The sequence below is a fragment of the Botrytis porri genome (assembly GCF_014898465.1).
Source record: "Botrytis porri strain MUCL 3234 chromosome Unknown BPOR_007, whole genome shotgun sequence".
NCBI lineage: Eukaryota > Fungi > Ascomycota > Leotiomycetes > Helotiales > Sclerotiniaceae > Botrytis > Botrytis porri.
Window position 1 is genome coordinate 2666033 of NW_024066081.1, and position 25575 is coordinate 2691607.

The 25575-nt window shown below is 43.7% G+C and overlaps 5 protein-coding genes across 5 annotated transcripts; 2 read left to right on the forward strand and 3 right to left on the reverse strand.

Annotated features, from left to right (window-relative positions):
- Positions 1 to 365: 365 nt before the first annotated feature.
- EAF01_006134 (uncharacterized protein) lies at positions 366 to 4057 on the reverse strand (the record flags this gene model as incomplete). Its single annotated transcript, XM_038914388.1, has 10 exons — positions 366 to 383; positions 442 to 731; positions 802 to 1231; positions 1287 to 1327; positions 1385 to 1402; positions 2222 to 2316; positions 2375 to 2674; positions 2780 to 3311; positions 3371 to 3739; positions 3865 to 4057. 10 exons carry the CDS (start codon positions 4055 to 4057, stop codon positions 366 to 368), a joined length of 2286 nt encoding a protein of 761 aa, XP_038770837.1.
- Positions 4058 to 6960: 2903 nt separating this feature from the next.
- EAF01_006135 (uncharacterized protein) lies at positions 6961 to 7510 on the reverse strand (the record flags this gene model as incomplete). Its single annotated transcript, XM_038914389.1, has 2 exons — positions 6961 to 7204; positions 7434 to 7510. 2 exons carry the CDS (start codon positions 7508 to 7510, stop codon positions 6961 to 6963), a joined length of 321 nt encoding a protein of 106 aa, XP_038770838.1.
- Positions 7511 to 9848: 2338 nt separating this feature from the next.
- On the forward strand, positions 9849 to 11400 carry EAF01_006136 (uncharacterized protein; the record flags this gene model as incomplete). Its single annotated transcript, XM_038914390.1, has 3 exons — positions 9849 to 10383; positions 10431 to 10983; positions 11043 to 11400. 3 exons carry the CDS (start codon positions 9849 to 9851, stop codon positions 11398 to 11400), a joined length of 1446 nt encoding a protein of 481 aa, XP_038770839.1.
- Positions 11401 to 19292: 7892 nt separating this feature from the next.
- Positions 19293 to 21128, forward strand: EAF01_006137 (uncharacterized protein; the record flags this gene model as incomplete). The annotated part of the gene is made up of 5 exons (XM_038914391.1): positions 19293 to 19441; positions 19502 to 19520; positions 19572 to 19651; positions 19711 to 19968; positions 20039 to 21128. 5 exons carry the CDS (start codon positions 19293 to 19295, stop codon positions 21126 to 21128), a joined length of 1596 nt encoding a protein of 531 aa, XP_038770840.1.
- Positions 21129 to 21871: 743 nt separating this feature from the next.
- On the reverse strand, positions 21872 to 25049 carry EAF01_006138 (uncharacterized protein; the record flags this gene model as incomplete). The annotated part of the gene is made up of 4 exons (XM_038914392.1): positions 21872 to 22426; positions 22520 to 22735; positions 22787 to 24664; positions 24720 to 25049. The coding sequence occupies 4 exons, from the start codon at positions 25047 to 25049 to the stop codon at positions 21872 to 21874; spliced, it is 2979 nt and encodes a 992-aa protein (XP_038770841.1).
- Positions 25050 to 25575: the final 526 nt, after the last annotated feature.

Genomic DNA, 25575 nt, shown 5'->3' on the forward strand with positions numbered 1-25575 from the left:
TAATCTTATCTTGCTCCAGATTTCATGCTGACAATATGGATAGTGGGGGCATCAGGTTTGCCCCGCGCTATCCTCAATCCAGGAACATGCATGAAGACCAGCAAATTTATGTGTGCATACAGGAGATGACAAAAATGTTTTAAGAAAAATTGTTCTCCGAAGGTATCTTGTTTTTGTTTTGTAACAGATTCTATAGAGAAAAATCAACCAATTGCTTCATCGCATGCCATGTACCGAGCAGCAAAATCATTCATGGCACAATTTACCACGACCATTGTCCATATCCATAAACCAACCCACGCGCCATATCGAATATGCTGTAAACTTTGATATCATTGTTCATTAATCTTTTTCGACAACCATACCTACTCGTCATCACCAATCTGGAATAAACTGTTAGCTTCTCTAGATCTGAACACTAGGTGATACATGTAAACATACCTTTGGTGCCAAGTAAAATCTCAAGTAACTGCTTCCGGCAAGCTGGTATTCCACCAAGAGAGGAACCTCATTGGATAAGCAAAGTTTGACAGACTTAGACAAACCAGCAGCCTTGCAGAAGTTGACCAAGTATTTGAGGGAGAAGGTCAAGGAGACCGGTTCGGTAAGCTCGATATCGACGTTGAGATCTGGCTTGTCCATATTGCTATGGCTGCGAAGGGTGACAGCACCATTGCCAATGTCACCAGCACAGGAGAACTTAACACCATCTTTTGAAGCCTCAATTGACACTAATTGGCAAAGGATTAGTACAACTTCTCATTTTGAAAGGGAGAGAGAAACGGGGACACTGAGACATACCAGACTCGGACAAAGCCATAAGATCGACACAGATTCTCTTAAACTCCGAACTTGGCATGTTGATGACTGCCGCATATTCTGTATCAGGGATACCCAAATGTTCTTGATCGATATCCATCAACTTTAAATCATATTCGCTCAATCGATCGCTTTCACTGCTCTCAAATACCAAGTTCAAAACATCTGGTGCATCCTCGGCCTTGATGGTGAGAATATCCTCGTTTTGTGCAGCTCGCAGAACCTTTGTGAGAGAAGTGAGATTGACACCAAGGGCGACATTACGGTCACATCGGTAAGGAGAAAATCCTTCAGCCTTTAGCATCATCGATACGAGCGCAACGTGCGAGTTATCCATAGCTTGGAGCGCAATTCCTGAATCATTGCAGTCGAAGTTGCAGTCTTGAACGAGATCTTTGATGGCGTCGACAACCTAAATTATACCATCAGCACAAGAAAGGAGATTAATGATTCTTTTCCCTTCTTACCTTCTTGAGGAGGTCTGCTTGTTCGAGGCGGGCTTCTAACACTAGTACATAGTTAGTATTGTGATGTCGGAGAATAGAATACTAAAATTGTAACATACTCTTGACGGTATTGAAGTCTGCAAATGCAAAGATATGAGCGTTAGAAGCTTATAAGAGCGTTATTTGTGGAAGGAATATTCTGGATTGCAAAGTTGATTGTTTGACTTTTTGAGGCTGCGACGCGGTGTCGAGAAAACGCGTAGAGTGGTTTTTTGGCTGGTGCACAGACCTAAAATATAGGCCAATCACAGCGAATTGATGGAATTTCAACCTCGCCTACGAAGTGTTAAGTTCAGCTAGGTATAGCAATTAGACAGCTATACGCTCATCCAGCCATATACTTGATTGGCATAAAGCTGGGTTTCAGGCACTGGCAAGTTATCATGTTTACCTCTAGTCAGCTACTCCGCAAATCAACCTTTCTGAGTGTTGGCTTTTCTTACAAAAACGAATTAGAGTAAGAAAATTGCTTTCCAGATACCAGCGAGCCATCATTTCATGAAGCTTCATTCAGCCTAATGTCTACTTCAGATCAATCTTCTAATTGTTCGAATTCTATTCTTGCTCTCAGATCCCAATTCTTGCCTGGCCAGTACCAAAATATCATTCTTCTGAATGTCTAGATTTAGATCATACATTCTATAGTTACCCTGGAGTCACTTTGAAGTCATGATTTTAGAATCATATACCTATACACAGCAAATTGATCTTCCATTGTTCGAATTCTAAAGCTGATTATTAGCCACAATACTATTTGCCCAACAATTCAGTATATTCCCCTTAGCACCCTCCCTATTGTTTGAGTGAAATTCGGACATTCAATTGGTTGAAGAGGGCGTTCATGTCTTCTAGTCTGCATCCCTTTGTTTCTGGCACGTAAAGCCATGTCCATATACCAGATAGCGCACAAAAACCCCCGAAAAAAACATATGCTCCCCAATTCGTATATACTACTAGCGGCGGCGTGATCAGACCAATGATGAAATTGTTCCTAATTGATTTAGTAAATGAAAGCCGTCTCAAGGGCTACCTTCGCTAGTCAGACTTACAGCCAATTAGAGCAGGTGCTTAGAGCGACGCCTTTTGCACGAAGATCGCTTCGGAAGATCTCTGATGGCATTGCCCAAGGAACAGGACCCCAGGATGCTCCAAAGGCCACCATATAGAAGAGCAGAAATGCTACACTAACCCAGGCAGCTGCTTGGTGGGCGTGCCAGTTATAGGAAAACAGACAGACCATTATGGCTATCATAACATGGCTAATAGTCATAAAAAGCGAGCCTATCATCAATAAGGGCCTTCTTCCATATCGATCCATCGTAAACAGACTAGAGACTACACCAACAAGCCTATGCTCGGTTAGCATACTAGCTTCAGGCATACTAGCTTCAGGGGGTGTTCCATTGTTCCCAAACAATATGAAGGTTTAAATGGTTAGGAAAGGAAGGGCTTACTGGCAAATATTTAGAACGCCCGACATTATAAGTTGCATTTCCGACCCCAGGCCCATTCTAGCAAACAGAGTGGGAGAATAGTAAATTAAGGCATTTATACCGACGAATTGTTGGAAGAACATCATAAGTATACCAACGTGTGTACGTTTAATAGAATCCGACGCAAAGCAATCTCTCCACAAAGCTAGCTCGAGCTTTATTGATGAATTCATAAGTTTTTCGTGTTTTTGTAGGTGAATTTCTCGAATATGCGACGCTTCGTCACGTATATGACGTGCTTCTTCCTGAATCCTTGGATCAGTATCGGGCAATTGTCTCAGCGTCGAAAGGACTTTTAGAGCCTCCTCATCGCGACCTTTAGAAGAAAGCCATCTTGGCGAAAAAGGAAGGAAGTACACCCCAGCCCCCAAGAATAAGGCAGGAACGATTTGTATAAAGAAAGGAAGGCGCCAGCCCCACTCGCCACCTAGATATCTTGTGCCGAAGGTTATCCAGAAAGCGACGACGATACCTACAACAATCGAAAGCTCCTCTGCATGACTAGTTAGCACTTTGATTGTGTGAATTGTATTGGGACAATTAAATACTTGCCCATGACGAGTAATACACCACGAATCTCCGGTGGAGCGATTTCCGAGATATACATGGGCGTAACCATTGATAGCATCCCAATACCGATGCCTCCCACTAGTCTGGCAACAATGAGCATGTTGAAGTTGACAGCCACAGTTTGTAAAATGCTGCCAAAGAGGAATATGATCACAGCGATTATTATAGAGTATTTCCTCGAGTATCTGTCCGCAATCCAACCCTGATTCAAAGCACCGAAGAATGCCCCAAGCTCGATCATAGCCGTCAAAATACCCTTCCAAAATCCGCTAGAATGGGGGCCTATACGAGGAAAGTCCAGAACGAAGCTGTCCATGACAAGAACGACGGAGACTACGCCTTGGTCATACCCTGAATGAAGTTAGAATATTAAAATATGTTAGAGCATTCAAACAAGGTAGAATATGCAAATAAGTTAGAACATTTAATTGTCTGTAACAAAAGCCAACAATCAAAGGGCCAGATTATATACGTACCGAACAGAAGTCCGCCAACCGTGCTCAAAACGGCGGCCCCAGCAACGTAAGGCGAAGCGATAATGCCTCCAAATCCGCTTTGAACATAGGGACGATAACGAGCATCCATATTCTCTTCTAGGCCGTTTGGTGTATTCGAATATGCAGAGTCCATGACCTTCTCACTTATGTCGGGCAAAGCTGAAGAAGCCATCTTATCATTCGCAGCTTTCAATGTGCGAAACAATACCAGAGATTGTGAAAAAGTCGAATGTGCTGAGAAGTTTCTTAGGGTTAAGAGATGTGAAGATGAGGTTTCCATCAACTGCCACCATTGCCAGATCACTCACTGAGTTACAGTTGCCCTGCATCGTGCTTGACAGTTTTTACTCATGCCAAAGCAACGTATGAAGAAAGTGCGACCACATACCTAGTACCTACTTACTTGGAGGCCCAGGAGTGTAGAACCGATGCTTTGGATCGAAACGAATCAAATGCACTTGTCTTTGCTCTTCAGTTCTTCGCCCGGAAAGACTGAATAGAGCAAGAGGTATAAAGTTTTGAAACGACTTTGCTTGGACAACCTTCTCTTTTCTTTTCTCAAGCAAATATAATTCACGAGTGAATGATTTTTTTTGATTGAAGTATGGCGACAGCATCATATGCTCCCACGTGGCTCCTTCCTGCAGCTATGGCCAGTCAGGAGTTGCCCACAACCATCTGATTCATGCGGATCGGAAGGAAGTTTCCCTATGATTATGTTTTTCTCCTTGGACTTGAGAGTCGAGAATTAACCTTCCGGTTTTTTGGCGACTCGAGAGATTACTTTGGAATTCCAATCGCGATTGAAGCGCCTCTCAAGGGTTTTACAAGCTCGCAGAGATATAAAACTATTTTAAGAAACCTCATGGCTTAGCCCACCCGGCCTTTGGATCCCCACCTTCTGTCGATCAAACCAACACAACATCAACCCCTCTAGGTAGATCATTTATGACACACTACCTTGTATGGTGTTGCATTTTGTAAAGTGTTTGCAATGAAGGTTGGCTTACGGAGTTTTTCATTCATTGGAACCTGTATATTGGCTGTGGATTTTGTTACGAGGCAGGGAGGTTGTTGTAGATAGATGCACAAGTACAATGATATAATTGATTCTTCAGATTGGCTGGCTGTATTGCCTTGAGATTGTCTAGCGGAAGCGCCGTTTCGACTCATAGGACAGAGGGGAAATAGGTTAGATAAGCCACCATGACCACCTTACGGCGTGTACCGAATCCTCATCGCATCCTACCTTCGGGGACGGGGAACCCTTGCGAAGCTCGTGGTGCAAGCGATCATGATTCATGATGATCAGAGATCCATATCACCGATTGAGTTCCGTTATCGTCGAGATGCTGCTTCAACGTTGATATCAAAACAATCCGGGAATGCCGGTTTGTTGCATCGAGTCTCGTAGAACATTCCCTTGTGCTTGCCACAATTTCATGGGTTCCTTGATCGTTTCAGACAATTCCCCGCCGCACACTTGCAGTGTTCATGAAGTATTACATATACAATGTCCAGTAAGACTGACTGTTCAGCTGAGACCCATCGCAGACTATGCTCGATGTAGGCGTCACGTACCAGCATGGATATGTTCTCTGTTCGCTTCGAGAAGGTGTAAAGGTGTGTGTGTGTGGATACTTTGTTCCGTTAGAATGGGGGACGCTGATCAAATAAGGTCTGTTGGTTTACATATGCCACATGGGCATGGGTTTGAAGATATTAAACCAGCTTATCTCGTTGATCTCCAAGATAGGAAGTATATTTTGTTTGACATGTGCTGGGCATGGAACTAGGCCCAGGAGATTGAGATTGTGAGATCTCCTGGGCCCCGGAATGACTGAAGATGGAAAAAAAGCGATTGGAAAGAGTGAAATACAATGATTTAGGTATGAGGTTGTTTTATTACCCAATTGTTGAAGATAATGCCGATTTGGTATTTTTGCGAGTCTACGGGGTTTTGCTTTCGCTTTTACGCCATTATCCTATCAAACTCGTGTTAATATTGAATCGTTATTAAATTCGCTGAGGTTATATTCGTAAATCTGCTTGATTTCGTACGTGAAAGATATCGTGATCGATGGGGTCGGGCATGATAGTAATTTGCTCTTTTGACGGCGTCACTTATACTATTCTTACCTTAATTACTAATAATTACTTAGAGATGAAATGATGGTCACTTTTCTTGTAAAGGTTTTGAGACATTCTAGAGACGATGTAATGTCAGAATGTATGGTGGTGGAACATGCAGCCATCATCACATAAGCAGAGGTCGGAAAGCTGGTCAAGCAATTTGAATATCACCTTTTTTAGAAATCAGCATTAACCATTCAGCAGTGGCTCGTTTGCACAATACTAAGATACCTAAGGACAAGGTATTCCTCATACAATCATACTCGAAGAGGTACATATACTTGAGTCTATTTGCCCACATGACGAGGTTACAAGCAGTTAAAGCAGGTAAGCACTTAGAATGTGAGAATGCAACGCTGCCAACGATCAAATTGGAACTTGTCACGAAAATCGAAATGAGGTAATCATGGGGGGGGGGAGGGGGGATTCTGGAAGTGTTCTATCTTGGCTAGCTGCAGGTATGCGGGTTGGAACAGGCCAGGGCTGCAGATACTATTGTAGCCAGGTCAGGTAGCGGTGTTGTTGTTTTGTGTTTATTTTAAGTGTCATGATGAAATCGAAACGACCATGGGATATCCCTTCTTGAACCATTGAATGAAAGAACTTGTTTTGGTGATGATATTCGTGATGGGATTCGTGATGATGCATTGGGGACAGCGGGTGATTTGTGAGTCGTGCGGTAGGTTGGTTCAGCATGTAGATTTGATGAGATCTCTAGGTCAAGGTGGCGTAATGCCTCTCTTTCCATAATTTACCATGTACTGCGTGGAGCATTGTTGGACGGGCGGGACAAACACGGTGTCCAAATCCATATTGTATCTTCCGTATAACTATACCCAAGATAGAAGTATAGTGATTACAATGAACTAGCACCTTCCAAATTTGGATCTTGAAACAATCGAAAATGGAAGTATGGTGAAGTTTGAAATCATCAGTCATATCTTAAATGATCCTTTGAGCCTCTTTCCTCCTTGGACAGTCGACAATAGCTAATCGTACAGAGCCGCGGTGAGTCGAGGCCCGAAAGTACAATGCCGCATTTCCAGCGACGGACAATTCATTCAAGAATGGGATTCCTCGATTCCGGATCTCGGGTTCGTCTTCAGTTGGTTCTATTTTGAGAAATTCTCCCACCTTCGAGTATTCACCGACGCTGCCTCGAGAACCATGTTTCAAACTCCACATACTGTATGAATGTAATCATGGTGCCATGTTCCAAGTGTGCTGATAATGATCAGTCCATGAACTTTGCCCCATATTGCCGTATCGCTTCGAAGATTCTAAATTACAATACTGTAGCCACATGCAGGTGATACTCGTCGAAATTGATTAGGTCCAGACGAAGCAATAAGATTTTGATGATATCGATACCTGGTATAAACGAGGCCGAGGTGGAATTCGCATTGGATAATCACCTCACCGAACGACGATTGGTAGAAAGGAGGGCTAGTAAGTCTGTGAGCGATATCGATGCGAGATTCAAGATGGGCATGTTTTGGTAGCTCTTACGATCGCACGACACGACCCACCGAAAGGTAGTGTGAACGTTGAGTATGATAATATAGATGTTGTATTATTCAGTGAGAGTGGAACTCATGAAATCCACATATTACCAAGTATAGATCTTTTCCACAAGGCAACGAGATTTTAGATATTAGCCCTGCGAGTATATCACATAAGTGACATAACCTAATACTGATACATCATAGCGTTGTAGATTTTATCAGCCCCTACCATTGTTAAGCGAACCTGTAACGCGGTGGACATGAAGTTCTTCGCGCGTTGAACAAATCAACAATCTATGCTACCTCTGATGGAAATTTAATCAAGCCAAAATTACAAAAGATATTCTCAGCGAGGCTGCGCTGGGCTGCTGAAATCAGAAGTGCACATCTCACAAAATTAAGATTACATATACCATTTTTATACCATTTGAATTACACAAAGACTACCAAACAGTGCTACGTCAGCGAAGTACTGACTGTATTTTGCTCGTGTTCTTCGTCAAAACATGACATCCCGCGCAGAAAATAGATATACGATAATGGTGATGCAAACAGAATTAAGACACACCTAGGTATGAAATGATTTTGCCGCTTGAGAGCCTCGGCTACCTAGGTATTGAAATGAGAACAGCTCATTACTTGAGAGATGGGGGGGACAAGCTTGAAATGAACGAGATCGTTATTTTTAGCGCGCCTAACTTGTTGGTATGGAGATACCGAAGATTTCAACCAGGTGTAGTCTGCTTTCTTGATTGTTCTTCTGTCACGAATGAAATTTAAAGTACGTTTTATATGGAGACAGCGGAGTTAGACATGCTTGTGTTTATCAGACTGATGCAGCAGCGGTGCCATGCACATAATCCCTGGCTAATTCACTCAAAAAACGTGGGTCTGGCAGGAGAAAGTTGAGATGGTAGGGATAGTTGAGATGGAGTAGGGATCAAGGGGTCAAGCAACTAAAGAACCAAAAGAGTTGTTTCCATCTATCGGAACTTTGTGATTGTAAGGTTAGCATCCAATTTTTATGCGGTTGATCTGCAACTTACCATTGTTGGCAGTTTTAGTCTGTTCCCGTTCATTTGGGCATGCACCATTATGGAACTTTCTTTTGATCCCTTTTCTTGCCTGCCTGCCTACACTAAGATTATTGTTTTGCCTGGTCACAGTACAAGGCAAGCCTCTTCTAAATTGTCAAGCTTGCGGTTCATGACAAGATGACATTGACGGTATATGAAATCATATCGGAGCATTGACATGTTGTGTAAGCGCGCGCAATATCTCTTTACGTTGGTCAAATTGCACTTCCTTCGTCAAAGCTACAATATACTACGTCTGATAAATACTACTCAATGGAGAATAACTGCTCGCATATTTTCGATCTTTTCAAGGCTAGCTTATAAAACGTCAACCATGGTGCTGGTCTGCTACTACTACCACATAATAACAACTGTCAGATCTCCCACGAATTAGGCTAAAAGTGTTGTGTTACAAATTACCCGCAAGTTTGGGAATGTCTCTTCAGCATGCCAATCAGACGGTAACCTCAAAGTAACGACGATCAAATTAGAATCTAGGCGGACACTTTACGTTTACCTAGTTTTTTCATTACCGAAAGTTGCTTCATTACAGATCCCACTCCAATGCACCAAAGAAAAAATCACTCAGACGCTGGATGGTTGTTCAATTAGAATTACCATTAATTAAATCTGGCTAGCTCACATATTATGGGCCCTTTGAATGGTCTCAATGGGGTCCGTGATGAGCGGCGTAGCCCATGATTGAGAGGGGAAAATCTCCTGTGCTCCTGGTTTAACTTTTTTATGGTGTGCCTCGTCCCTTTCCTTAGAAAGCCCTACGGTCGCGCTAATTTTTCTTAATCGTTGACGTGCCCAGATGAACCCAAAGTGCGGGTGTGTCGCTCTGGCGCCTGTTTTGTTTTCCCCCATCTCTTCACACAAGTCGCTCTCAGGTCGAGGGGCAACCATGTTTGACAGGGTTCAGAATCCTTTGAACATATCCCCAATCTGACCAATCACATGCTGATGGGAGCAGCGCTAGAGCGCCTTCCACTTCATGCTTTAGGTACTTTAGAGCCTTACTCCCCTTGGATAACTTGAGGCGAAGACCTTGATTTAAGTGCCTCCTGGAATCCCTCGAATAGAACCAAAATAGGTACATCACAACGTCTATTATTCCTCATCAAAGCCGAGTTTATAATCTCCCCAGATCCGAAAGTAACGTCAGTCTATTTCGAGTGTCTCATCTCTTCAAAGCTATCTGTATGTGCCGCCATTACTAGTCACAGCCTTCTTATCCCCTGCACAGATGGATTCATCGTATGTGGAGCACAGAGACTCACGTCAGTTCAGGTCCCGAACAGACAGTCACCTGTCATCAACTACAACGCAATTTCAAGGTCTTCTTATTGAGACTGACCCCGCCACTTCTTCAAACCATCAAGTTGGTATATCTTCATCAGACTCAGCAGCAGCAGCAGCCTCAGCTACAACAGCTACCACGCTCATTAGTTCACCGACGCCCACATTCCTTCAACAAAAATCTGAATCTTCAACTGCCACTGGTCTATCGTCACCAGGCCCTCAGCAATACACACCATTTCCGATCCTCAATAAGAGTGAAGTTGACACAGACTGGTCCCGTATCACGAATTCAGAAGCTCAATCAGGCAACTCACTTGAATTACGCATCCATCCAGGGCAAACGTTTCCTGGCATTGAACACCTTGAATATAAACTTCCTACTCATTCAAATTCACTTCCAGCAACTATGTCTACTCTTGGTATGCAGCACTATGACCCACGGTTTGATGCCGGTGCACGACCATCATACACTTGGCCTCGTATGTATTCAAAGATCTTCTGAAAGTATTAGGACTAACTAGAGCAGAATTTGAGATGAATGAACAATTCATCCAACAACATGATTTGAGCCCACATATGAGCCCACATATGAGTCCACATATGAGTCCTGGACAACTATCACCATATAACGAGCTTAAGCCAACACCAATATACGCACGAGCCATTTCAGATAGTCCACCACGAGCAAGTCTCACGGCTGAACAGAGGGAACTGAAGCGTCAGCGCGATCATGCAAGGAGAGAAACGAAAACGAGACAAAGAAGGGAGAGATCTCTGAGCAATCCATACGCATCAAACAGAACCACACCAGACATGTTACCACGAACTCTCCCAGATCACTATTCAAACCCTAATTCGCTTGCTCCAACTCCACTCTTATCACAAGGTCCTTCTAATCACGGCCTCCCCAGTCCATCTTACCTCGCACCATACTCGCCACAAGTATCTGTGACCGATACCACATCTTCAGATATGTATGGGCCAGTTTTCACAATGGGCCCAAATGATTATACATCAATCTCAGCGTATTCAGCACCATACTCAATGGGGGGCCCTGAAGGCACCCTTCCTTCATACGCGTATGTAATTTCCACAAAAATGAATTTTCAGTCCGAATTATCTAATTAACAATTCCTAGTCCTAGACCACATTCCCTCTCATCTGCTTCCGACCAATCTAGCCTCGGCAGTATCTATGTACCACACACACACTCACTTTCTCCTTTGACTCCCCTCTCCTCGATATCTCAACCATCACCCCTCGAGCCTCGCGATCACGTTCGCGTAGTGCAATCGCGACCCAAGCCCCAGTGCTGGGACCATGGCTGTAATGGTCGTCAATTCAGTACCTTCTCCAATCTTTTACGTCACCAACGTGAAAAATCAGGCGTAGCGAGTAAATCTTCATGCCCCAACTGTGGCGCCGAGTTCACGAGAACTACTGCTAGAAATGGCCATATGGCACATGAGAAATGTAAGCAGAGAAGAAATTCTTAAGCTAGCATTGCTCTACTGGTTTTTCTTTCTATTCGACGCAGCGGTGCGTTTCATTTTCAGGGGCTGTGCAACACTCGGCGTGGGTTTGATTTATTTGGGGGCTGCTCTTTTTCATCATGTACATGAATTGGACATTATATGCGACCGTACGAGGTAAGACGAGATGAGACGAGACAAATGGGCTATGAGAAAGAATGAATGAATTGTAAGAATATCGGGTACAGGGTCATCTCACAATTTCATCGTCACACTCATCACCATTATCGTATTCAAGTCTTTGGAATAAGAAAGGAGTTAAAATTGGAGCTGCCACTCGTCGCATCTATTTATTGGGGGTTTGGTTAGGTTTTTTGTTTTGGCTGGAGAAAGTTATTTTTCGGTTTTTGTGTATATGGTCATCTACTTCATTTCTCCACACTCGTTCAGGCACTTTTATTTATCTGGCTATAGCGAGTCTTTTTTTTTTTTTTGGAGAGCGATAAAAAATCATTTTTTGTTTGTTTGTTTTTTACTTTGTACTGCCTTTTCTGGTCTGGTCTTGTTGTCAACTGCAATCTGCAATGTTATACCCCCAACTTTTCCTTAAAAGCTATTAAAGAGGCATTGTCAATCGTTTTGTTTGGAATCAATCATGGGATCATTATACTAGGTATACATTGTGTATATGGATTAAATGTATTATGAATTTGAAATCAAGAAAAAGAATCAAGATATCAAATTATTAAGACTGAATGGGCAATGTTTTTGGTGTATTTGTATGTACTAATACCGAGTTATGGAAATGTGGAATACAAATTCAATTTTCATGCTTACCTAGTCTCCTTTACTTAATATCTCGCTCGGGCTGATTGTTCGACTTATACATGGAGAAGGCATTGACTGATTGATTAAATGATTATTGCCGGACTTTCTATCAATCGACTCTAGCTCACGAACCCACGAATCAAGGAGACAATTGGAGAGGAGGGTAAGAAACAAGTGACGAGATAATGAATGCTGGAGATGACTCTTGCAGTCGAAGTCGAGCGGAAATGTAAGAAGGCGTCAAGTTAGCAGTGACGAGTCAGGTTCGTGAGTACTACTCGGGGTCCAAAACGTGCGGTAGACAGGTTGTGGAAAGGGGAGTTGACTCTGATTGCAGCCTGTGGCGACGAGGCGTTTTCTTTGGCAATGCTATAGTTATTATATTGTAAGCTGGATGATCAGTCGGTGTGTCCTTTGTGATTGTTAAATTCTTACTTTACAGTTCTTGGGGGGAGACACGACGGCTTTCATTGGTTTCGGTTGGGGGTTGGGGGGAGGTAAGAATGAGAAAAGATGGCCCCTTGGTTTGATGTGCGACACTACACACACCAGAACATTACGCCTCTGACTAATATGCAGTGTGGTTTGTTTGTGTGTAATACCTACACAGCTTGAATAATCAGATTTCACTCACATCAAATTGGGCTTGGTAATTCCAGATGGACGAGAAGTTCATTAATTGTCCGTCGCATTTGTTATCGTTGCTGTTTCAAGAAAATGTGTTTCCATCGTGTACATAATTTCCCCAAATCATCACACAGCCCCGTCACAAATAGCAACAGACAGCTGGGCGAGTTCTGCTCGTAACAACGCCTCTGCATCTCCTAGGCACTTCAGATCAGGTGGGTGCAGCATCAGATACAGCACGTTTTACATACTCCTGAAACGCAGAAGGGCAGGCTGGGCGGCGTAGAGAACGACGTTCAATTTGCTCACATGCGCTACACCAAATTAAATGCTGCATATACATACATCATGCGCGCACCCATGCGTCTGCATATTAAACAGGCATGGCATGTGGAATTCCTGCAGCGTTTCCTCTAGCAGTCCTGGCTTGATGTGGCCACGGTGAGATTTTGGGAGGCCAGGGGAGTTGCGAGGATCCCGGTTTGCCATGCGTACAAGGTGTCTTCCTTGCCGAGGGAAACCATACAGAGAAGGCCAAAAGGGAAGGGCCAAGTACATGTGCTGATCTGGGATTGGGGGCCGGTAAGTCTTGGTTGGCTCGTTTGTCTTACTGTGTTGCATTGCAGATTGAGGTTGCAGCACAACGTGGAGAAAGTTATGCAGATGCAAAGAGGGAAGGGGAGAAGGGATTAAAATCTCATGTTCTCTTTGTACTGTAGTGCATCCGAATCTTGACGGATATGCAAGTGCGGAGCGATGGATTGTATGTAGTTTGAACTATCAACGAGTAAGATGGTTTGCTTAAGAGATTGAGAAAGATGGTGTTTCATATCCTATTTTTCGGAATACGATGACAGGTTGAAGGTAACAAGTGTGCAGAATATGCTGTGCGACAAGAGGAGAAAAGGACAAATAATTCGACTAGGTTGCCAGATTATTGTCACGATTCTCATTTGGGGGATATTTTGGGAGTAAAGAAGGCCACTTGGACAATTGACTCCATCTTTTACGCTAAAGCAACTGATATCACTGAGTGACCGAGGTCAACTTTCAGATAAAAGCTGAATATTCATTAATATTGAACTGTACCGGCCGAGTGTGTAAGATCCGACGTGCTGTACTACAACCATGTGTCCTTCATTTTATATGGAGTCGACCCTTATAATCAAATCCGGTTCTGCGGTGAGATGAGATGAAATGAAATGGTAGGTATGTCAGCAAACTTAAGCAAACTTTGTACTGTGTATGAGAATGCGTGTATTAGAATTCCCATCTTACGCCAAAATGATTCTCTTCGTATATCTGTTCAGATCTCACAATTTGATTTCTCCATCTACACTTGGCTTTTTCTGTTTCTGGATTGCCGTAAATGGGATGGCACCGTACAATGTAATCCTTCAGCCTCGAGTTGCATGGGTTTGCCTCTCTTCCCTGGATGAAATAGGAACCTGCTGATACAAAAATAACGTGTCAGTAATACATGAGATCACGTACCTATGAATACTCCGTTGTGATATTGAGTCCAAAACAAGTTGAGAATGTTGACAAGGTGATAAGGTAACAGTTACAAGGCATATTGACAAGGTTTCGACGCGATCAGTTCTAGAAATTCTATATTTTGTCCCGCATTTTAGATGGAGATTATATCTTATGAAACCCGAACCAATAGATAGAAATGGCTAATTACGAGACCCATATTTGATTTGTCAGAGCTAACCTATAAAACCCAATTAAAATAAGACTACTCTGAGGGACTTTACCCGGTCTTAGAAACCTGTCGTTCATCGTGAGAATCCCCTTCAACTCACGACGACTAGGTGTACTAACGACCCCCTGGACTTTTGGAAATGCGTACTGAGGGGCAAATAGAACACCGATAGATAAAGGTGCGGATCTATTGTGCCGCAACTAGTGCATTAATGAATGCTGGATAATGTTGCAATGCATGTGCAACGTCTCAAACCTTGGAAGTCCTGATTCTTGAGACGATTGACTACATCCTGCATGGCATGACGGTGAAGTTCCCATTCGGTCCATTTTTCTGCATGTCAATACTCGATTTGTATTTTGTACTCGGGCTCGCCGACATTCTTCACGTACATCTCTCTTGATTGCGTCGCATCTGATAATTTCGTCAAATGTGTTCGTCCCGGAGTATCAGACAGCGTATTTCCCTAGGGGAAGTCGGAACATGCAGTCTACAACTTGCTTCAGCGTCGGAACGAAAGCGAAAAGTATTGGCGCATCATCGCGAATGTGACCGCTTCTAGTATTCGACTAGTTCGGAATATGCGGTGAAAGATCTAATCTTACTTCTTGGAGTTCAAAATTCTAGCTAAATTCAAAATGTAAATTGAATAAACTCCATGATGCTTGCTTATGCTCCTATCCTCAATACTCTGATTCATTTCTTCTGAACACCTAACCAGTCCGAGCTAACAGCTCTCTGCAAGACTTCTATGTATAAGACAGAAGATATGCTGCTTTGTGGGACAATTATCAGAGCCAATTGATATATGACTTGCAGAGGCTTGACTTCTTACGGAACCCCCTTCCCCTTTTTCTAGTAGACCATGCGCACTTATCCTCTTCCATTTTGATTTTTTTCGTTCCCTTCCCTAGTATGAATTTTCATCTTGTTTCGTCCTCATCTGATTCGACGACCTGTATGTCTGCTGTTCTTCCGTGCAGAGTTCAAAAGCACCAGAGGCGCAGGTACATCAAGACGATTATCTTCTGAGTTCTGAGTTCTCAATGGTACACACCATCATAAGCAATCAGGGCTCTGAACAGAGTTCATCAAAGCAGCGGTACATAGCCATTTATGAACCCACAAAAATCGGCTCAAGGAGTCAGTTTTAATGTTTTGGAAAGTTCACGCAAGAGTAATGCGCCTGCTGTGCTGGGACTCTAATACAGTTTGATTGATACCGGTTTATTGCACCATAGTCATCAGCTTTCACAATTCCATGCGGTATATATCCAGAATTTGAAGTACTTCAGATCTAGAGAGCCATTTTATGAGTTGAATCACACATAGAAAGCGTGGCTGGAAGCGAGTCATTTGACTTCATATCAGATAAAGCATAATTTTGATATGGGCCCATTCTATGAGGAGCCTCGGAATAGTCAAAGCGTGCCATGAGATACTCAAGTGATGGCGTGGCTTGAACTGTCCTTGGTGTGCTGCTCCAACTTTGAAACAACATTGACAAGTCACACCCCTCTTCTCAGCCTCCGCATTCCCAACTTGTCAAATGATCAGCAAAAACAGTTAATTCTGACAGATAACTAAAAGAAAACCTTTCTCTCCCATCAAACATTGACAAGAATTTTCCCATCTTTTCTATTCCGCTCGCATTTTAAACTAGTGTTCTAGTATTCCCTCCTAACATGTCTTGGCTTTCAGGAAGGAGAGGACTATCGCAAATGTCTCTGAAGAGTAATAACAAGTGTTAATTTCTGAAGGCGGATATAAAGGAATAGTGGGAGGTCTTTTTTTTTGAATAAAAAAAGATATCAACGAAAAGGAAATGGCATGGAAGGCACATGGGGACAATCTTCAAAATGCCGAAAAGCACTTGCTCAATTGCCTTTAGTATTTAGAAATGCTATAGTTTCCAATTTGATCAAGACCGAAATGATAAAGGCTGAAATAATATACGGAGGGTTTACATCAATCAATCTGATGAAAGTTGAGTCAGAATTACAGAAACATCGCAGCATCTAATATACCAATTATTTGTTGTTACCTCTCCCTTCTTAGACCAACTCACTCTATTCTTCTTGCCCGCTGAGTTATGAAGATAGGTCGAATGATTATCAACAGTACAAAACTGACTCGTTTACCCCTCGACCGCCAGGAGCAGGACGCGCAAGAGGAGAACAAGGGTGTACAAAAGAGCAAAAAGATAAACCGAAACAACATTTATAATCCAATCTGAGAAGAAACATCGGCTAGTATTTTAAAGTGATGAGATTAAATGGAGACAGATATGCGATCTCCTATTTAAGTACTCTGAATCTAACCAAAACTTAGTTTTGACAGTTGACTTCCCATTAATCGAATCGAAGCAAGAAAGCTTTGCGCAGTATCATGGATCGACAAGAAGACCTTTTGAAAAGCTCGACACTCTCAATTTATCATGACTGTGTCTTCGCGGACACTATCTTTGTGCGAATCACAAAGTCAGAAACCCAACTGGCATAAAGAGCAAGCAGAGTTTGAAAAGCTTCGAATTCGCTTCTTGGACACCGAGAACAGGTTGCGAGAAAAACAAGCAGGCGAGAGACCGTATAATCATATCGGGTCAAACAATGAAGGAACGAGGTGGCGTGCCTGTTTTTTTTGCCGAATCTTAGGCCTCACACCAAAGTCAGATCTAATTGATCACTATTTTCGAGTACACTTCTCTCGCATCTCAGTGATCTAATTTGTCGTACAGAGATGCAATGCAATGTCTAGAATAGCTGGAGGAGATGCAATGGAACAGAAGGCTCCTAGCGAGACGAACGTTAACAAATACACTCGTTTCATACCTAATTAACGAACCACAGGCTTTTGTGCGAATTGCCGTAATAAATTATTCTATCTAGGTTTCATCATGTTTCTTACTCATCAGAAGCTCTTATCAAGCTGAGAGCATTACCAGCTCGTGAGTTAAGCTTTTGCTTCTCAGAGGCTAAACAGAGTATAATTATATTGTTGAAAACCCGCTTGTACCTGGCGTCCAACAAAAGGTTTGTTATAAGACGGCAGAGCAACACGAAGGACGATGATTGATTGGTGTATTGCCAGAAGGCATATCAGAGATATCAAAGATATGAAAGATAACACTACCGTGGGGGACTTATCTACTTATCTACCTACAGATATGATATGAAACCTACTATAAAGACGATGGATCCTGGGGATAGATATCACGACAACGAAATGATCATCTCCGCGGCCAGGACTTGATTGAAGAATGATAATTGAACCCATACATAACTCTACAATAATGTCTCTCGAGAAACAATTATTGAATATGCTATAATCTATTGTTGCCACCAATTTTCCATACCTAGTCTGATAAACACATCTTTTCTACTCGAGTAGGTAGTGTGTATGGTTACTAGCGAACGGGAACGGGGACTCGCACGAAACACTAGGTAGCTAAGAAGGTATTTCTCAGCCGTACATCGAAATAGAAAAATGTGACAGCGAGAAATTCCAGACGAATGGCCGCGGAGAAGGAAGATACATATATATCACCGGAGCAGAATCGACAATCTCCTCCATTTCGTTTTTCCTTTTAATCTCGAAATTTCCCCCCACAATCCTTATCTACAAGGTGGGTCTATTCCCGTTCTCGGCTTCGCTAAGCCTCGTCAAAGATAAGAAGCGACGACGTGACGACACGACTTCCTCATTCATGCTGTTCTCTACCCTGAAGGACCTGGAGAGCAGCCTCCAACCAGTCTTTGGTTGGTGATGACACCGACTGGTTAGATTGTAGCCAGCGTTATTGGCTATGCTGAATTTAAGGTTTGCTTGCGCCGACTTTCTCTTAATGAGTGTCCATACATATTCAAATCAGGGGTGCGATACTTCATCTATGACGGTGCCTGTGATTACCCTCTATCAAGATAACCCCAGGGCACTAGGATACATACTCGGGGAAGCAAAAACACCATGTTTGGCAGTAGGGATGCAAAGATGCCATCTATTTCACGGTATTGCTTTCTCGAGTATTGCTTTCAGCTATAGATTTACATCAATGTTGGGAATAATCCCCAATCCAAGTTTGAGCTAAGGAGTTCCCAATATTGTACCTCAATATCTCACGGTTTACCCGTGAGAGAATCTCTTGTTACAGTATTGCATATTCAATCATATCAACCGTGTATAAACAAACCCCAAGTATGTTCTCGACCCCGAACCCGACCTCGCAAAAATAGATCTCCCATTCCAGACCACCACCCCGGAGATCTCTGAATTCCCAGCCTCAAGATACACATCTCGATAATTTGACCGCCACCAGATATTGGCGCCCAAACTCCCAAGCTGTAGTGTAGTGTCCTAGATTCGGTTCACCTATACAGCACCCGCCACGCAGCTTATCTCTCAAGCACAGACGAGGCGTTCCGTACCCGCGCCAAACTTCTGGTCGACCTGTGATCTGCGCAAGGAAGCAATCCATGGCATGATTAACTCGCCCTATAGATTCAACCAAAGATTGCTCTGCCGGAGATGCTTCAACTACCAGTGGGCGAGCGTCACTTATCTATCATCTCAGGCTATATCATTTCATAATTTATATATACGCTCGATTTCCGTATTCAGATGATCAGCAATTTATAACAATCTGTATTTACTAGAGTTGAAAATTCAAAAATCAGTCGTGTTCAGAAACAATCTAGACAGCGCGAGTCTCAATTGACCAGCCTTTTCTCATCTCGGATTTCATACCAGCGGTGCCATGTTCAAAATCCAAACACTCTGGCAAGCGCCAGAGATTAACCCAGTCAATGGGAAAGCCCGATCAATTCCCGTCCTTAATCCTTTCAACAAATACGGCAGAGTGTTCTTCTTTTCTTGGTGGGGCTTCTTGATTGCCTTTTGGTCCTGGTTAGTCATCCAACTCCCCCTTTATTTATTGACCTCACATCATACTAATGCTTGTATCAGGTATGCCTTTCCTCCATTGGTATGATCTAATCCTGTTGCTTGTTGCTCTTCGCTTTCTGACCTGTCCTAGCTATCTCTCACGATCAAGAAAGATCTTCATCTCACTCAGAATGAGATTGCAAATTCCAATATTATTGCTCTTGTAGCGACGTATGTATAATGAACTGCATGTACAGCATCTATTCAGAATACTAACACTCCCCCTACAGACTCCTCGTCCGATTAGTCGCAGGACCATGTTGTGATCATTTCGGCCCCAAAGTTACGTTTGCAGGATGCTTACTACTTGGAGCTATTCCAACTGCTCTTGCCGGCACCGTGACGTCTGCAACCGGTCTTATGGTCCTTCGATTCTTTGTCGGTATACTCGGTGGCTCATTTGTTCCATGTCAAGTATGGTCCACTGGGTTTTTCGACAAGAACATTGTTGGTACAGCCAACTCCTTGACTGGTGGTTGGGGGAATTCGTAAGTGACTACCTTGACATATAAAGTATCTTACTTAGCAACTATCGCATACTAACATCTGCCCACACAGTGGAGGAGGAATAACTTATTTCGTCATGCCAGCCATTGTCGACTCTCTGATACTAAACCAAGGACTCAGTGCCCACGTCGCTTGGAGAGTATCCTTCATCGTCCCCTTCATTCTCATAACCATAACGGCCATATCGATGCTCATCCTCTGCCCTAACACCCCAACTGGCAAATGGTCAGACAGACACCTCGCCGTCCAACAAAACCTCCGAGCCCACGGCATCCACAGCCCCTCAGAAAATATAGTATCCGTACCCGGCTCAATCACTGACCGCAAGCCTGATACTATCCATTCGCCCACCGATCCCGTCTCATCCTCCAACTCTACATTCGGCAACGAAAAACGTCTCGAAGAAGAAGCCCAAATCGCATCCGCCAAGTACAGCACTGCAGAACCCTACAACCACGAAGCTCCCCTTCCTCCCCAAGAAATGCTCACCATCGCCCGCGGCGAAGTAATCCAAAAGCCCTCTTTCAAAGAAGCCCTCAACGTAATCCTCACTCCACAAACCCTCCTCGTCGCCGCCTGCTACTTCTGTTCCTTCGGCGCCGAGCTCGCCATCAACTCCATCCTCGGCTCCTACTATCTCAAAAATTTCCCCAAGCTAGGCGAAGCCGGAACCGGTCGCTGGGCCGCCATGTTCGGTCTCCTCAACATTGCGTTCCGTCCTCTCGGCGGCATCCTCTCCGATCTGCTCTACCGCAAAACAGGAAACGTATGGGCGAAGAAAATTTGGCTGCACACTCTTGCCATTTTCACCGGCGCCTTTTTGATCGCCATCGGACTCACGGATTCACATAGCCACTCCACGATGTTTGGACTCGTAGCAGGCATGGGACTTTTCCTCGAAGCAGGCAACGGGGCGAATTTTTCGCTCGTGCCCCACATCCATCCATTCGCCAATGGAATCATTAGTGGCGTCGTCGGCGCGTGTGGAAATTTGGGAGGAATTGTATTTGCGATTATCTTCCGCTACGAGGGGAAGGATTATGCGAAGTGTTTTTGGATTATTGGCGTTTTTACGATTGCGGTTAATGTAGCAGTGTCGTGGGTGAAACCTATTCCGAAGGGACAGGTTGGAGGGAGATGAGATGGGCTTCTTTCTTTACCTTTTTTCTTGGACTGGTCTTTTCTTTTTAGTTTTTAGTATGATGTGTTTGAGTTTTCGGCAGGGAAAGTATATACCAGCAGGTTTGACAGGAAATATTGACGGAAGAAAAAGTAGAAATATACCAAAGAAAAATATTAACTTTGATATCTTTCTTACTATGCAGCTAGCCCACCAACGTGATCTGCCTCCAAATTGGAATGTCGTTCAAAACAAAGATCGAAGTCGATGTGAACACATGTCTTTCTTCCACTTCTCCAAAAACAATGATATTCATTTCACGCCGCGTCAAGAGTATAGATGTTTTTCGCCAAAGCTCAAGCATCGCCCTTCGCTATGTTTTCAAAGCAAAAAGAATTTCAAAATACAAAATATATTTCATTCGCCCTACCATCCCTGGATTCGTCGAGTTGTCCGGTATCTCCTGATATAATTGAGTGAATAGCCATCCCTCCATGCAACCATGCATGCCGGTTCACATAATATACTCCGCGCAAAAAGCATCCATCCTTCCCATCCTATAATTCCTTGCACTTTAGCTTTTGAAGTGATGTCCTCCCATACAAAGGAAAAAGAGAAACGTGTATCAAGTGTTCGCCTCTCCGTATTATATCGTATCAACGTTCCCTATTGCCCCATAAAACCCCATGAAAAGACCTATCCTATCCCTATTTTCATACTCTCCTGAGTTATTATATGATACTCCTCGCAACCCGCGCACGCCTTTAAAGTCTACCATGCCTTGCTTTAAATATAGCAACTTTATCATCATAAAATAAAATTTCTCTTAACCTCAGCCTCACCCTCCCCTTACCACCACAATCACTCGCCCCATCCCAGCTGTCTTCGTCGCTCTCACCGTCGTCATGTTCATCACCATCCGATAACTCATCCTCTGTTTCATCTGGATCAATAGGAGCAATAGCCGTCCCATTATCGTCTTCCTCTTCATCCCCTTCATCATCATCATCATCATCCTCACTCCCATCGTCATCCTCCTCCTCTTCATCATCGGTTACAGGTCCGCCATTTGCAGCTGATGTGTGGGGATCATGTGAAGAAAGTAATGGTTCCTCATGGGGGCGATTTTCGAGTATCTCGAAACATTTATGTGATATGCCTACGTAGCAAAGCTCGACTTCTGGGCGGAGGAATATCACGTCGAGAATCTGGTGAGCGAGTTCTTTGGGATCGAATGCGGGTGTGATGTGGTCGGCGATGAAAGGAACACTGAGAGAGCGAAGATGGGGTACTTGAGGGAGGCGTTGAAGAAAGTGGTGCTAGCCATTATTAGATATTGCAATAACGATGCAGTGATTTCATATTGACGAGGTTCGAAATGTACGTCAAAGGGCTATTCTCGGAACACTTACCCAGTCTTTATAGTCAATTGCAATACTTAATTCGCGGAGATTGCTCATACGGCCACTAATGATGAAATTCAAGACATCACGGTTGGGCATCCAGGCTTTCCATTTGGAGGATTCGACTGAACTATTCACATTCCTTGGAGGTCTTTCGGAGCTATCCAATAAGAGCTTTTTAAGACTAGCACGATGTCTCTTGAGTGGCCCCCGATAAATGGATTCCTAAGTTCGCGTCAGCACTCTACTAAATAATCACACGTATATTGAGCTTACGATTGTCACCAACGAGTTTGGTGCTCGTTTTCTATCTTGCATGAATAGTGTTTCCAAAGTATTTGGCGCCAATGTTTCTTTCAAAAATGATATTAGCGAAGGAGATGCTGCGTCAGTATGAATCTTTTTAAGATTTAGATGATATAGCATTGGTGTGCTTTGCTTTGTCGATGTATGATTGCCTAATGGCGAAGGCGCGAAATGCTTTTTGAGTATAGACCAAAGCTTATCGTGGTGTGGACAGTCGAGAATAGTCAAATTGGTCAGAACTGACCAATCGAAAGCTCTATGCAGTACATAAACAGATAGAGGAACTCTCTCCAATTCCAATGTCTGTAGACGGAGTTTACCCTCAAGTCTGTCTCTACCAGCTGGGAAAATTTCCGAAAAATGTGCTTGTTTTCTATTGGATGATTGGGAACGTCGCAAAGGAGGTTCTGCAGGAATATCGGAAGGCACAGGTGGTTGTAGTATGTCATTGACTGTAGTATCGTTATCCGATGCAAATTGATGTTCGGATATCAGCGCAGTAAGCGAATCCATGTCAGAGTGAGGCGATAATAGAGTGCTCGACAGTAAATTTTCATGGCCTGGATCAACAATTTCTGGAATGAGCTCTGCTTCGATATTGAATTCTACACCCTCTGGATTCAGTCCACCTGACGCTATTGGAATATCTTTGTCGCTCCAGCTTGGCTCCATATAATCATTCCCGGCTATTTCGGGGAGTACATTTTCCGCAGCGTCGATGCTACTTTGTTGGGTTTGCACCTGGCTATTTGCCATGAAAGAACCAAGTTTTGGACCCTTTGTCTTCTCACTTTTTATCTTTCGTTTGTTCCGGATATCGAAGATGCGACCCAGAATGGTGCCTAGTACCCCACCCAATCTTCGCTCGCCAATCTTACTGGCACCGGGCCACTTCGCTTCGTGATCAACTTGTTGGAGCTCAGGCCCGTCCCATGGAAGAGCAAAATCGCGGTGGGTGGCCTTCGCAGAGATACCGACACGAAGTTCCCGAAGTTTATCCTTTGAACGCTCTATCAAGACACTCATCTCGTCTAGATAATCCAGTTCGTCAATGTCCAACACAGACAAGCTCTGTAATGGAGGAAGTACGCTAAGTGTAGGATACTCGACACGGCTTTGTGAATACGCCATGGTTTGCACGGGAGGTGACGGAATCATTGAAGAACCGGATGGTAATAACCAGCCTATCGAAGTCATTGTCTTCCCAGCCAACATTTGGTTCGTAGTAATGGATGGCGAGCCTGGGGTTTGCGTTGTAGACATATGAATGGCTTCGGCATTATCATGCCACCTGACCCAGACACGTTCTAGCCGACATTCTTGCTTTGGACTCTTGTATTGTAATGAGGATAGAGCAAGCCAAACGTCTCTCAACACCCCTGTTGGCATATCCCAAACAAATGTTTCCAGATTTATCATTCTAGCCACGGCCAACGCAACAAGCGTGCCTAACATCTTGCCACTTTCTTTAGTTATCAGGTATTCCTGTACCCAGTCGGTAGGTCCGTTTCCAAGGGAAAACTTTCTGGTAAACTGTGGATATTCATTACCGACACGCCTAGGGATGCTAGAGGGCTCTGATTTGGCCTCATGGCTGCATTCTATGGAATTATCTGTCCCGCAATGCTTACAAACAAAAGATTGCGCTGGATTTGGATTCGTGAAGGCATTGCCCATGCAGAGAGTAGAAAGTCCATATGTAAGCGCATCGACTCCGGTCCTCGGGTCAGACGTAGCATGAGCATCGGGCCAGACGATATCAAATCGCGAATATATATAGGGTATTGCCAAATTATGCAGAGCAGAATGGGTGAGGGCAAGAGATGTTAAGTCATTGGTATGAGTAACCTAAATATTCCATCAGCTTTGAACAAGGTGGCTGAAAGGTGAATCAATAGTCTACCTCCTTCACAATTTCTTTGAGAACATCCATGGGCAGATCCAATAATCGAAGAGGGCCGTTCCTCTTCTCCACCACAGCAGACCATTCTTGTTCTTTATCCTTTGGTAGTAGGCTGGCAATGGTAGTCCTCGCATCGACCATAGCCTCGTCAGCCTTTCCGGGGGATGTTGGTGTAGCCATTGCACTACCGGAAGCAATAATGTCAGGTAACAAGGAACTATCAAATGATTGTGCAGCGGCGGAAGTCTTTGGACACGAAGGGGAAGATTCATCGGATTGTGATACCATGTCATCGAGTTGGGGATCAGGAGGAGGAACGTGGGCTGTCATTGCGTTACGGTGTTGGAATCTGAGTAGGTGGATTGTATATAGAATCGTTCACGGTGATGGTAGTAGGTAGTACTTTCCCCTCGTATGAGCAACCAGCATACTTGGATGACATGTAAATTGATCATATAATGGGATGAGTCTCTGCGATCAAACCATTGTTCTCCGTTGATAGTTTTTGTCTTTGGGAGACGAGAGGGAAATGATTGATTGTTTCAGTAGGTAGTATTATTAGGTGGTTGAAGTTCGTATATAGATGAATGGCGGTACAATGAATGAACCTTATGGAGTAGGTAGGTGCTTGGGAGGTCAATGGATACAGCCAATTGCGGCATCAAGCGTATGTGCCACTAGTATGAATGCCTAATGGATGATTTTCAGGCATCACTATCTCCCTTCTTACTAACTAGTACTGTATGTACCTCGAAAGGCAATGTTAGATGCACGTGCTCGGGACCTGGACACTACAGAGTTCTATCTGGTGAATACCTACCTACCTGGGCATATAGTAATGATAAAGGTGTTTATC